General features: G+C 37.4%; 2 protein-coding genes and 1 long non-coding RNA gene across 11 annotated transcripts in view; 1 reads left to right on the forward strand and 2 right to left on the reverse strand.

Annotated features, from left to right (window-relative positions):
- 5-ht2b (5-hydroxytryptamine receptor 2B) overlaps positions 1–15,392 on the forward strand; it is a 100,925-nt gene that overhangs the window by 17,348 nt on the left and 68,185 nt on the right. The window lies entirely within an intron of this gene.
- Positions 5,645–11,094, reverse strand: LOC143905535 (uncharacterized). 2 transcript variants are annotated; one of them, XM_077420995.1, is made up of 3 exons: positions 6,873–11,094; positions 6,493–6,655; positions 5,645–6,413 (listed from the first exon to the last, which is right to left on the reverse strand). In XM_077420995.1, the coding sequence occupies exon 1, from the start codon at positions 10,205–10,207 to the stop codon at positions 7,268–7,270; it is 2,940 nt and encodes a 979-aa protein (XP_077277121.1). In that variant the 5' UTR covers positions 10,208–11,094; the 3' UTR covers positions 5,645–6,413; positions 6,493–6,655; positions 6,873–7,267. The 2 variants fall into 2 exon arrangements, with proteins under 2 accessions (XP_077277121.1, XP_077277120.1); XM_077420994.1 differs by having other exon boundaries at positions 6,842–11,094.
- On the reverse strand, positions 11,623–14,469 carry LOC143905525 (uncharacterized). Its single transcript, XR_013259220.1, has 3 exons — positions 14,184–14,469; positions 13,977–14,060; positions 11,623–13,340 (listed from the first exon to the last, which is right to left on the reverse strand). It is a non-coding gene; the product is annotated as an uncharacterized LOC143905525 (long non-coding RNA).

Consider the following 15,392-nt stretch of genomic DNA (forward strand, 5'->3'; position numbering starts at 1 on the left):
ATTTTGTCGCGACAGCTTTTGTCAGCGCGAGGCGTGAACATGATAGGTCGGATTATTGCAAATCACCCGGTGTGTGTACAGACTGCCACTCGAGATATCTTGGCTTATCCACTTGTACTTCGCGCTATGGCAGATCGATAGTGCCAATTTACTCCCCCTCTCCCTATTTTGCATATCCGGTGCGAATTTTCGCCCCGGATTTAACTCTTTGAGGCACGATAGTACGAGATAAACTAGAGTTTCCATTTTAACAGTGTACTCGAACTTCCGCGGAGTATTCCTCTATCCAATGGAACTCGATTTAGTGGTCTTTTCATGGTTATTGTGGATTGCATCTATTTTGTTACGTTACTTATACATATAAAGTACCATTTTTATAGCCACGACCGAAGAAGGTGAGATATAAAAAAAAAATTCTACGCAAAACGGAATAAACAAAAGACATTTCTCCTTTTTTTTTACAAAAAATGTACCATATGTGATCTTGCAATTATCAATCGTTTTTTATAAAAGAGAATACACTTAAGATCACTCTTAAATGATAATAAGAAAAAAGTTTAAATAAAATAATGAGAAAGAAACTTAAACAAAGTAAATGAGCAAGAGTTCAATTCGATTAGAAATCACGAGTTCAATTTCGCGGTTGTTTAATGAAACTTTTTCGGAAAATGCAAGAAACACGGGAGCGAAAGAAGCATTAAAAGAATGTTAATTACAATAATTATTTGTATACTACAATTGCTTATCTCACCTACGCCAACGCCTTGTAACTGCCAATCCCGCGAATTCTGACGTGTAAGCACCGTGGATTTAATTAACTGTTTTAGATCCTCGCGAGCGCTCTGGCAAACTTTAACTTCCGACATTCTGATAAACAGAAAAAAGGGGAAAATTCAAGGATGCTCTCCTGCGCTGCTGTAACGGATAGTTCGCAGAGTAGCTTATCGCCTCGGATACTGAACGCCTACAATCTCCTTCTCAAGTCCCGGATTCCGCAACCAATAACGGAAACTTGCGCTTCTCGACGAATCCTCGATAACCTGCCGAGAAAGAGAGAGAGAGAGAGAGAGAGAGAGAGAGAGAGAGAGAGAGAGAGCGCTCATTATCCCTATTAACGCCTTTCCAAAGATTGTCGCATCCCGATTCGCGAGAACAATCGATTCATAATCGAGTCTTATATTTATACGTTGATACTTGAAATTAATTCGGTGTGTTTATCGCATAATCGCGACGTAAAATCGCGATGAATTTAATTAACGATTATGTAAATGTGGGAAAATACGACAGTTACACCGATGGTCCTACCATCCACCACAAATAATCTCGCGCAATAAATTTAAGATCTATTTCTTGTTATGTGAACAAAATTCGGTGATTTGAAAGATATTCTGCCGCATATCAGATTCTAATTTCAATTTTCTTATTTATTTTCTTGAAAGTTTGTATACCATGTACATTGATTTTAAAATAAACAACTTTAAAATATCTTTTGCATTCTCCTTTCGTCAATATTCAGCAAGGATGCTGCAATCTTGTCTTCCGACAGAATTCTCTTTCTATGAGCGGAGAGAAAAATTACTGAACAGAATTCTCAACGTTCGTGATCGTCGCTCTTAATTCTTATGGGCCGAAGTTCACGCGACAATCTGAGAAGTGTAGTTTTTACGTGTTGCACTTCATATCATAGAATATCGTTGCGGTTCCGTGCACGTATACCCAGCAATGACAATTCCATCCATCATAGTCCTCAGAAGCCCGAAAGATTCGGGGATATCATGTCACAATACGCTAAAATCACGTTCACGTGGTTGAGAGGGCAAATATAGCGCGGTGTAATCACGGGGCTCAATTCCATGTCTATGGCATCGAAACCGAGATTATATACACCCACTTCAACTAGTATTTATCGAGGGGGAGAAAGAGTGGGAGAGAGAGAGATTTGCGTGAATAATGCCGCGGCGACGGGTCCCACCCCCATCGACAAATGACATGCAACCCCCATTTACTATTCCGCTACTTATCTGACCGACTTACACTACTTACAGCTCACGCCTCACGCCGCGCCGATGCGAGCTATATGTCATCCAGGCTCGCGACGCAAGTATGTAATGTATGTGTGTGCAACCGATCGTTAATCCCTTCCCGCTCGTTTCTCCGTTTACTGTCGCAATAATGCACCGCCGTACGCGTTTCCGCGTACGCGGGATTACGTCGTATTACGCCGTATTTGTTGTTCGTGGTTGTTGCATCACAATACCGGGACGAGAACAACCTGTACGCGATAAACGCGACCAGCTTCTACGATGATTGCAGTCTGTCAACGTTTTCTTTTTAAGTATCGGAGCAGTGTTGAGTCCATTTTGGATCGGTTGCATACAAAATACCTGTCTAGAAATCAGTTTAATTTAACGCTCTTACTCTCTAAATCTTATATGATTTCACCACTAACATGTTAGAGTGATTTGATTGCAATTGTCACTGCAAAAGAAGTTGTCACTCTAATTTGAGTAAATGCGGGCACTCATAATGTAGGAGTGAATTTTTCACTTAAATTTTTAAAGCGACTGCTCTACCGAAGTGATACAATCTCACTCTAAAAGCTATAGTGAATGATCACGATTCACTAAAGATCGACTGATAAATGACTCTAACAAAGTGAAATTTTCACTCAAAATTATAAAGTGACATAATTCACTCCTACGGACACTGATCTACAGCCTACAGCACTCGAAAAAAGTGCTCTTTCCCTTAAATGGAGTGCAATTTCACTCCAACTTACAGAGCGCAATTGTACTCTTTTTCACTCGAAATGCACAGGTTCAATTTTCACATTTCATTACACTTGTATTTCACTCGTTTTGAGTGACATTTCACTCTTCGACTTTTAGAGAGTATCAATCAATATATTTTGACAATCAAATATCATTATAATAACGCGATATTATATGACAAATGCGATTAAATCCTTCCTCTGATTTCTCACATTCAAGTTTATTACTGCGAATTGTGTTCCAATAAATTGCGCACGTTTGTACACGATTTATTGGAAACAAATTAAAAATAAAAACTCTTTTGGTTTCTCGGCACGCAAACGTATTATCTGTTCTCGGCATCAAGAAGTTGCAATCGCAAGTTACGTACGTGATTAAAATCTCGAAACATGAATTACGGTTATTAAATCCGTCGGTTTTACACGAAAGAAAATAAAATTAAATTAGATCGATATCAATTTCCTGGAAAAATCCGTGTAAATAGAAAGTCGAAGGATTAAATTCTACCACGAGTTACGTGAAATTGGAGGGAACAAGACCTATAAATTATGTCGTGCCGTGAAAAAAAGTTCATTATAGACCAGGCTCGTTCTTTTGTGCGGGCAAGATTGCCGAAGGATGCCGTAAGAAAAGGGATTATTAATGATTCGATATCGACGCCGCGCCGTCGCACTACTGACGTCGCGATCGTCGCTTTTCTCCGTGTCAGTGATTAATCTGACTGAGTGACTGGAAGTCTCCTCGAAGATTTTGAAAATAATACTTCGAAAAAGTATCCTTTTGATGATGATACGACGTATTTCTTTTTTAACAAGCCAGAACGCAGCAATTTTCGTTTCATTTTTTTATACACAGAAAAACGGTGTCAAATCAACTGTACGATTAGAGAAAACAAAACCTTTATTATTTAGTAGATGAAGGAACAGAACATCGACAAAGTGTGTACGAATTTCAAATGTTTAATTCGGTTGTAATGACAATTAATAGATATAAATATGCGAATGGCAGAACACGAAATATATATATGCGCTATATTGCAGCAGACAGAGTTTCATTTATAATATAGAACACATTCGATACTTATTCGAGCAAATAATCAAAAACATTTAAGTAAATATGACAATTTCATAAATAGATAATTCAGTAATTGAGAACAATACTTAAAATAAGAATCTTTGAATTCAATGACGATAAGAATCCTATTCCGTTCTTTAATATTAAGCACTGAGATGCTTGTAAGCAAACTTTACAATTGAATTCCTGACTAAGATGATAAAGGTAAATAGAAATGTAAATAGAAAGTAGGAATAGTCTTGCCGAAAGGGCATTTCAGACAATCAAACGGATCAATTCATCGTTGAATTCATACACATTATATACAGATATATCCAATTACTAAAAAAGAATATAAACAGAGCATACACAAAAAATAAAGGAAATTCCTTGCAAGTTACTTAAGATCCAGAAGAATCTCTATTACGCTTTTGGTTATTACAATTGAAAATAATAATCACTCAGAATTAAGAGTTAAAGTTAAAGTTAACACTGTTTATACTGAAAAGTAAACGCAACAAATGTGAAAAAGAAGAAGCAATTAAAAATAATATTAGACTCGAATCAATAATTTATATACCACAAAACTGTTCGAAGAATTAAACGTAGACGCAAACAATATATTATCGAATTCACTTAATGATGAATAATCTGCTCTGACAATTGTCTTAATAATCATTCCCGATTATAAATAATTATTCCGTCGGATTCACACCAGTCTAGTAAACTCTAGTGTCTGATCTGGGCATAGAGTATTTTGTACTCAGATCCGACACTGGAAATGATTTCACGCATGCGCAAACGGCTCCTGTCAATGGCCTAGTTTACAGCAATCACTTGATACGCGTATTAAATAATAAATAACTAGTAAATTAGTTTGATTATGGGCTGATCAGCTCAAATATACTATTTGATACACGTATAAAAAAATTGGTGTAAACTAGGCCACTGTCGTGAAAAAATAAACATGTAAATAAAACCCTCATCAGTATCAGTAATGAGTAAAGCAAATAAATAAATAACATAAATCAAGTTTAAGTTACTTATGCCATAGACTCAGCCGTATGATGTCCTTCAATTTTGGTTACTTTTAGTAGTGGTGATTTCAATTTTGCATTTTGAATAAAGTGGCAGATCACTGCTAAAATACTCTCGTTCGAAGAACTTGTCCACATGTCCGTTGTTATAGCAAAATGCTTGCACTATGAAATTACCATTGTCAACTTGTTTTTTATTTCATTGTAGTACGTTGGTACATTAGTATTTTTGAGCGTGTGTCTGCTGGGCAATTCATACCTGTTGTCTAGAGCATTAATAAATTTCTTGAAACCTTTATGTTCAGAAGTTCTAAAAGGCAACATGTCAGTAGCGATCATCTCGACGTATAATTTATCAAGTTGTTTTTTTGTTTTGGAATTTTTATCGTACACTTTATCCCTGTTTATATATATATTTATTAACTTTAGCAACAGCCAGAAAGTGGACTTGGTTTACAATCAATTCCTTATTCATTCATACCTGCATCCATTCCACGGGTACATACTCGCCTGATATCTAATGCCTAATAACCTAATAACCTATTATAAATATATAGTAGTTTACATTCGCCTTAACTCAACATTACATACATTATTATATCTTATTGCACTGTTACCTAAGTTCACAGCCATTCGCACAGTCTGTTAGTCTCCTATATCTATTTTCTTTTTCTTTTGCATTTCTTTCCCTAACCATATTCAACAATATTTTCGCTTTGGTGAAATCCAGCTTATCGTTCCAAAGTTTTTCTAACCTTTCCTTACTATCTTTTCCTAATACAATAAACTGTAACGAACCGCGAAAAATCTCAAGGCCGCATGTAAACGACACGACATACATATTGCTTGCAACACTGATACTGCTGTAAAATTACGCTTAGAGTAGGTTACACGTATAGATGCTGTATTTTGCGTAGAAATAGGAATTAGTAGATGCACGAATAATAATATTAATATTGTCACCGTTCAATGTTACACATGAATAAATGTATATATAATTTACGACTCATGACAGTATTGATATTATTATAATTCGTAGGTTTAAGTAAATCGCCTGTTAATAATAGTGTTAAGTATTATCAATATTGTTCTTAAAATTTATTACAGATTATTTAAAGCAACAGTGTAAAATATAACCGCAACAATATAAAGGAACGTGGAAATAATATTCGCATAATTAGACAAATTCGTCATCGATCAATCGATTCGTAGTCTGGACCGACGCGCGACGCTCTCGATCAATAACACGGTGTACAGAGAGTTTCACGTGATAAATTCACGTACTCGCGTGATTACAATATTCCCTTTACCCCGGACGCCACCGACCGGGTAGTATAAATACGGGCCCTGCGAGACGGGCCAAGTAGATTCCCTCAGATTCTCTCAATTTCATTTTCGATTTCGAGAGCACCGCGAGTCGAGAAGGGACTTAGTCGCGAGAGCATTGTCGTCCGAAGGGACTTAGCCGCGAGAGCCTTGCGAGCTCGAGGGACATAGCCGCGAGAGTGTACAGATCGTGGTGCCTTACTCACGCGTCGTGCTGCCGGATACTCTGTAATAAACGAAACGCCATCAGCATTAATAAATACTCATTCTACCAGACATAAAGATTTATCCTTCTTTTATCTTACACTGATTTCTACCGGATACCCGTTGATGCGCGCCTCCCTCAGGGCGTTCTCAACCGATCCTTCCGTCAATGCGCGCCTCTCTCAGGGCGTTCGTGACAGCTCCTTAAACGGATGCGCGCCTCTCTCAGGGCGTTCTCTAAATTCCTCTGTTCCTTCTTTGTTCCTATAACATATATTAATCTAAATCAGCAAAAATATATATATATATATTAATTACGACTGCCTGCACGTTACCGTAAGGGTCCTTACACACACGCGTACTCGCAAGAACACACGCACACACACACGCTTGCATGCGATTGATGGAGAAAGGAAGTTGAACCAGTCACTATATACTTATATAACGTACTCGGAGGTCAGCAAGTTACCAAGGTAAGTACATTTTTTCATCAATGGCGCGATCCAGACGATTGGGACGTGCTCATCAACTGAAAAGGCTACAACGAGCCTATTATTCCGGCGGCGATTTCGATCCGCGCGTGCTAAACACCGTTCCGCCACCGACAGTAAAAACTGATCCTCGCGTAGAATCACCGGTCGTTGCAAATTGGGAGCAATCGAGTGCCATAGTCCAAGACCCACAGTTACCTAAAATAACGAAAATCGAGACGTTAACGCAAAAAATCCGCCTGATACTTAGAGAAGTCAGTACCAACCCAGTCAAAAATTAAAGAAGAAATGTATATATATATATATATATATAGTAGACTTACCGTCTCTCCTCGTTCATGTGAGGCACTCACACAATATCGCGAAGGTTTCAATTCACTCTTTCTCACTGATTAACCCACCCCGACGTCCGAACGATCGTCCGGACGTAACAAAACCATTCCTTTGTCATAGTACACTCCTCAACGTAGTGTTTCATACTATCCTTCCCTTCATTGCAAAAAATACACATACACTTCTCTTCTTCTAACCAATATCTATTACTTAATTCTAAATTACCGCATCTTAAGTTCAATAGTGCTCTGATACTGTCCCCTAGATCCTCCTTGTCTATATTATCCATCCTTAAGTAGCTGGGACCTTCCAAATCCTTGTTTAGTTCCCTGTATTTCTTATTATATCTTGATTCTAAGATCTTACTTTCCTCTAACTGCCTCTGTACATCCGTATCCCTGTTCCTCATTTCTTTGACTAAATTTCTCCCCTCCCTTCTTAAGGCTTCTACTGCTACCACGCTCCAACCATTCCTATTAAAATATTTCTCCCTCTCTTTTCCATATCTATCATTCCAATCGTTGCTTTCCTTCTCCAACCAACACTTTTTAATCCATCTTACATCATCTGCTTCTCTAACCTTATCCTCAAATTTCAAAGCCCTAATTCCCCAACCTATCCTAAGTTTACTCATTCCTAATTCTCTGGATATCAAATATCTCGGAGTACAAAACTTTAACTTGAAAACCCATCTAGCGTAATCCATCATTATTTTTTCTAAATTTTTCTTTTCTTCCCAACCCCATATCTCAACACCGTATGACATTACGCTCCTAACTAAATATCTGAATAATATTCCTCTTCTAATAAAGTCATTCCTACATATCCTTTCTCCTAGACCCCAGGTTCTATTTGCCGCAATCCTACCTTTTCTACATAATTCCTTAATATGTTCTGCTAGCTTACCGCTTCTGTTAAAGACAAATCCTAGGTATTTAAATGTCTTAACCTCTTCGATTTCTTTTCCTTTAATTCCCCATTTCCATTTTTCTACCTTTTCCCTACCTTTCCTATTGAAAACCACCATCTTGGTTTTATCTGTACATAAAATCATTTTTCTTTCCCTAAAAAATTTCCTAACTGTATCCATTATATCCAACATCGCCTCCCTATTCTTAGCCAGGAATACTATATCATCGGCGTATTCCAATGACCATACTCTTACATCCCTCAGCTGAATACCACCTATGTTCCTTTCTTCTAAAACTTTCCTAATCTCCGCAATATATAAGTTAAATAACATTGGACTCAGCACACAGCCCTGCCTAACTCCTTTAGTTATGTAGAATTCCTTTGTTAGACCTTCCTTTGATTTGATCGCTACTTTCGTAATCGCATAGACGCTTTCTAACTTTCCTATCAGTTTCTCTTCTATGCCCATCTTCCTGAGTATCCTCCAAAGCTGCCCTCTCTCCACATTGTCAAAGGCTGCCTTTAGGTCAGCGAAAAGAGCATACACTTTACCTTTCTTTCCATTCTTATCTACTCTCTGTGTTAAATGATCCAGCACAAATATGTTGTCCATCGTTGACCTACCTCGTCTAAATCCTGCCTTACTCTCTGGTAGCAGACCCTTCCTCTCAACTGATTCTTCCAGCCTTCCTCTGATAATTTCCGCATATATCTTGTACGCTGAGCACAGAAGCGAAATACCTCTGTAGTTTCCAACCTTGTTCTCATCGCCCCTCTTATGCAGCGGGACTATAATGGAGGTTCTCCAATCTTTCGGTAGAATTCCTTCTTTCCAAACTTTATTCAGAACTTCTACTAGACCTTTCCTAACCGTACTGCCTCCATACAACCAAGCCTCAAGCGATATTCCATCTATACTCACAGCCTTGTTTTTCTTCAATCTTCCTACCGCCTCAGCTATTTCTTCCATTCCTAGCGATGAGCCTGTAACGGGTCTTTCTTCTACAGTTCCTATAATATTTTCTTCTTCCTTGTCTTCCGCCATCTCTTCTGTACTCCCGAGAAGCTCTTTAAAATATTTCATCCATTCCACACCGCCGATTTTATTTTCCTTCCAAACTTTTTTCTTCCTCTTCCTATTAATATATTTCCAGATGTCTGTCCCGTGCCTTAAGTTCTTCAAATCCTCCTCCTCTTTGATTCTCTTCTCCTTCCTTTTCTGTTCAAATAGTGCTTTCATACTATTCCTTTCTTCCATATATCTTCTTCTTCCTACCTTTCCTTTTCTCCAACTCATGTACATCCTCTTCACTTCTCTTTTCTTCCTAGTGCAGTTTCTGTCCCACCAATCTTTAAAGCCAATCTTCCTGTTTTTAATTTTTATTTCCTTCCTTATCATAGCCTCGTGAATTATCTCCTTGAGTTTGTTCCATTTCTCTTCAATAGATAGAACTTGATACGTATCCTCCCAGATATCCCCTTCAGTTTTCTTCTTATAATTTTCAATAGCCTTCTTATCCCAGCATATTTTCCATCTTGATTCTTCATTCCTAACCTCCTTTCTTCCTTCTTCATGGTCTTCCTGGTTCTCACCTAACTCCCAATCTCTTTCATCTAACAACGCTACTAAAGGCATGTGATCCGAGTCCACTCTCGCATCCACCCTAAATTCTCTCATTCTATCATGTATTTCTTCGCACGCAATCATATAATCTATGACGGAGCTACCCCTTGCGCCTGTAAATGTATATTCGCCCTCCCAATCTCCTTTTGTTGAACCGTTAAGCAAATACCATCCCTTATTTAGTATCCATTCTACTAAATTCCTACCTCCATTACCTATTACTCTATCTTTACTTTTCCTTTCCCACACCCCTTCTTCTTCCTCCCCACCGCCTAATTCTCCTATTCTGATATTAAAATCTCCTCCTATAAACACGTGCTCCCTATCCAGCTTCTCAATCCAACTATCTAGAATCTCTTCCTTCCTATTCCAACCCTCCCTGTTATATACTGATATGATGTTTATTATACCTCCTTCCTCAATTATTTCTGACCAAACTAAACCTTCCTCTTCCATCTTTACCAATTCTGTTCCTTCTTTCCCCCATCCCTTTCTTTTACCTAAAATAAAACCTCCTTTTGCCCTTCCTTTCTTATGATCCCTGGTAGCACCACAACATTCCCAGATATGCGAATTCGGTAGCCTCCCTTTAATCGATTCCCAGCTTTCTAAATCGATCTTTATCCCTGTTTATATAATTTTTAATAGACTGTCTAGATTTTTTTATCGGAACTCTTCTTGTATATCTTCATCAGATGATTCGTTCTCAACTCTAATAATCAATTTTTCGGGATGTTTTCGCTTTAAATGATCGTTCAGGTTAGTGGTACCTACTGGATTAAAAAGAGAGGAAACGAGCAAAAACGAGCGACTGCTCACGATTGCTAGGCTAGCGGAGTATCGGCTGAACGCACCCATTCAGATTTAAAGTTATTAATACACCTAGACACCAAAAACTATGAAACGCACTATGTGGACCTCGTCATCAGCAACCTGGGACACCTAGACATCAATTTCAAGGTATTAATACACGTAGACACCGAAAACCACGGAGCGCGATATCTGGACCTCGTCATCGGCAACCTGGGACACGTGGACATCGAATCCAAGGCATTAATACACGTGGACACCGAAAACTACGGAGCGCACTATGTGGACCTTGTCATCGGCAACCTGGGACACCTAGACATCGAATTCAACGTACGATTACACCTAGACACCGAAAACTATGAAACGCACTATCTGGATCTCGTCATCGGCAACCTGGGACACGTGAACATCGAATTCAAGGTATTAATACACGTAGACACCGAAAACTACGGAGCGCACTATGTGGACCTTGTCATCGGCAACCATTTCACAAATTTACTACTTGCACCATCCTCAGTCTCTACTGGTTTGAAAAACTTCCACACTAATGATTTTTTACGGCCCATTATTAAATAAAATATCGAGACCAAAGTTAGCCAGCTTCGACAACAAGTACGCACGATGCAACAATACGTAATAAAAAGTAACAATAAAATGAAATTTTTAAACAAATACCAATCTACAATCCGTGGGGAATTCCCCGCCGGGTCTACAATAGGCAGCAGTGATGGAAAATTGCGGGATTTTCTCCAATAGCGTTTTTTCTTGGCTGCACTATCGCCCTGCACTGCCCTGCACTACCCAATAGCGTTGCACTAATGTTGCACTAGTGTTGCACTAGTGGGCAATAGTGCAGCCAAGAAAAAACGCTACAAGACACTTCCATCACTGCTGCCTATTGTAGACCCAGCGGGGAATTCCCCACGGATTGTAGATTGGTTTTTGTTTAAAAATTTCATTTGTTTTATTGTTACTTTTTATTACGTATTGTTGCATCGTGCGTACTTGTTGTCGAAGCTGGCTAACTTTGGTCTCGATATTTTATTTAATAATGGGCCGTAAAAAATCATTAGTGTGGAAGTTTTTCAAACCAGTAGAGACTGAGGATGGTGCAAGTAGTAAATTTGTGAAATGTCAAATATGCATGCAAGAATATTGCAACTCTGAAAATACAACTAACCTAAACGATCATTTAAAGCGAAAACATCCCGAAAAATTGATTATTAGAGTTGAGAACGAATCATCTGATGACGATATACAAGAAGAATTTCCGATAAAAAAATCTAGACAGTCTATTAAAAATTATATAAACAGGGATAAAGTGTACGATAAAAATTCCAAAAAAAAACACAATTTGATAAATTATACGTCGAGATGATCGCTACAGACATGTTGCCTTTTAGAACTTCTGAACATAAAGGTTTCAAGAAATTTATTAATGCTCTAGACAACAGGTATGAATTGCCCAGCAGACACACGCTCAAAAATACTAATGTACCAACGTACTACAATGAAATAAAAAACAAGTTGACAATGGTAATTTCACAATGCAAGCATTTTGCTATAACAACGGACATGTGGACAAGTTCTTCGAACGAGGGTATTTTAGCAGTGACCTGCCACTTTATCCAAAATGCAAAATTGAAATCACCACTACTAAAAGTAACCAAAATTGAAGGACATCATACGGCTGAGTCTATGGCACAAGTAACTTAAACTTGATTTATGTTATTTATTTATTTGCTTTACTTTTATTACTGATACTGATCAGGGTTTTATTTACATGTTCATTTTTTTATTGTCTTGTTTCAGGCTATTGATGAAATATTGTTGGAATATAATATTCGTCATAAAACTGTAGCTATGGTTACAGATAATGCTGCATCTATGATAAAATGTGCCGATATCTTAAAAATCCGACATTTGCCTTGTTACGCTCATAGTCTCAACTTGACAGTGCAAGACTGTTTCAAAATAGATTCGTTTGCCGGAATTTTGTCTAAATGTAAGGCCATTGTAAAGTTCTTTCGTAGCAGTACGTTGGCAAGCGATACATTGCGTACTATTCAGCGAAGAAATAACAAACCGGAGTTAAAACTATTGCAAGAAGTGGAAACTCGTTGGAACAGTTCTTATTATATGCTAAGAAGAATTTCTGAGGTACGTCCTGAGCTGGCAATCGCCATAAACGAGTGTGCACGGGCTCCAACGCCACTTATAGCCGAAGATTTCGAAGCAATTGACGAAATATTGCAGCTTTTGGAGCCTTTTGAAGTAGTAACAACGACAATTTTAGGAGAGAACTACGTAACTTCCTCTTTAATAATACCTCTTTCAAGAGGTATTTCAGCAAAATTAATAAGTTTTGAAAACAAATTAAAAACTTTTGAAGCACTAGACGTTCTAAATACATTAAAAAACTCGGTAAATAAGAGGCTTAAATCGTATAATGCAAGGTCGACAGTCATACTTGCGACAGTTTTGGATCCAAAATTTAAAAAAAATGGTTTTAGAACTTCTGAAGAAGCTGACAACGCGATTCAACTTTTGCAAAGAGAGTATACATCTTTTATTGCCTCTACTCATCAAGCTCAAGCAACCACCAGCTCTGGCGCCTCTAGCAGCTCTGTTAACGTGATGCCGTCAGCACCGCAAGCTTGTCCCGAAGGAAATTCTTCAGCAGAAGATTTACTTTTTTTGCCAAATAGCCAGCGACCGATTGCAATTGCAACTCCAATGAGTGATGCCATCATTGACATTCGTCAGTATATTGAGAAACCTGTAATTGAAAGGAAAGCATGTTCCTTAGATTATTGGAGTACATCTAATAGTATGCTTCGAGAAATGGCCGACAAATATTTATGCATTCCGGCAACTTCGGTTCCGTCGAACGCATTTTCTCTAAAGCAGGCGATATTATGACCAATAAGAGGAATAGGCTAAAGGACAAGAACTTAAATACATTACTATTCTTAAAACAAAACTTTCCTTTGTTTGATAACAAATAAATTATGTTTTTCTATAATTAATTGTTCTTTATGTTAATAAAAACAATAGTTTTGTATATTAATAAACGTAATAATAGTACATGCGCAATTACTGTTTACTTTTTTATTTTGGACTAAAATACCGATATTATCGATAGCATCGATAGTTTTATTTAGATACTATCGATATTATCGGAAGTGCTAACTATCGATGTTTAAGCAACACTAATCACTACGTCCTTGCTGGATATTTATTCCGGTTAAAGGATCACTACGTCCTTTTTCGAGTTATGCGCATACAGAGAATACTAAATCTCGTACCGAAGTGCCTCGGCGAGACGTACGTCTCTGAATTTACTGTAATCAAGAAATTGATTACAGTATTCCTTCAATATTTAATAACAGCCACACTGGCTAATGTTTCTTACCTTCGAGTGTTCGAAAGACAAGCGTTTCGAAGGAACATTAATGGCGGCCACAAGAAATCTCAATGGCTGATTCATTTTATCGATCTTCGGGTGCGTTCGGGAAGACGCTATTAGTGCTATTTGCTTATTTTATCCTTGTTTTACACCTGATGAGCGATAAAGATAGAATGATGCAATAGCGCTAATAGCGCGCTTCCCGAACGCAGCCTTCGTATTTCCTTAGACAAACGAACGGATTGTTCGTATTATTCATCGATTCGGGAAACCGAATCAGAGACTGAGAGTCTCGAATAAAGGTGGATGCCAGAGCTGAGAAGCTCGGATGGATACGATACGCACTTCCTTCCTTCCCCTTCCTTCCTTCACTTTCAGAATATTCGAGATATATGATGCTGAGAATTATTACGTGCTCACTAATCGAGCTGCCGAACGAAAGTGAAGAAACGAAGACACACGAGTCACGTTCACGCGTAGAGAAGCTGTCGCTGAGAGCGTCACGTTGCGTCACGTATAGATGAGCATCAGCGCTATGGTTATGGTTACGATCTATTTACTGATTAATAGCGCCGTTATATCGATAGTGAGTTTAAGGGAAGTCGGTAATGCAACTCGCGATCTTATTGATTCAACTTAGTAACCTTTTTACCAACGAAAGCTCTGTATGCCATCTCATTTACAAGAATTTATGCTACATTCTGAACATCAACACTGATATACATGTTACGAACATGTGTATATACGCAAGAATATATAATCTTCTTACATCTTATAAGAATTTCAACTTTTTATTTCAACTTTTTTTCTTGATTAAACTATATAAAACTTCGTTTAACTATATAAATGGCTTCATTCAAGCAAGTTTTCTTCGTTTAACGCAATATAATCTCATTTCAAGATTATAATATATGTAGATATTCTTTCGTAATATACAAGTATATTAGTGTTGATTTGACGTTTCTTTTTTTTCTGTGTATATAATTAAACATTAAACAGTTTTAATCCACTCTTAAAAAATATACTAAAATATATATCTATATATTATAGAAGATGTATATATATACTTTATGCGAAGAAGGTGAAAATCTGAGGATTTAATAAAAGAAGACTTAACCTTCTCCTCGAAATTTGTTTTACAAAAATACAAGAATAAAAAGTTTCATAAAATTTAAATTTGATAAAATTGCGCAAATAGAAAACTCGAGAATTTATATTAATATTAATGTTTAACTGTCAATGTTTAAAAATTTTCAAAATCATTAGAATTTATACGTTTAAAAAATATGAACTCTTGCGTATATTTGAAATACTACTTTTAACTTTTCAAAATTCTGAATATCTCGATTTTTCACTGTTTATTCTCAAAAAAAGTTAAAAGTTTCCAAATTTTTTATAAAAAAAAAAAGAATATTTTTCTTC

The sequence above is a fragment of the Temnothorax americanus genome, unplaced genomic scaffold, assembly GCF_048541705.1.
Source record: "Temnothorax americanus isolate GAGA-0224 unplaced genomic scaffold, ASM4854170v1 Scaffold63, whole genome shotgun sequence".
Taxonomy (NCBI): Eukaryota; Metazoa; Arthropoda; class Insecta; order Hymenoptera; family Formicidae; genus Temnothorax; species Temnothorax americanus.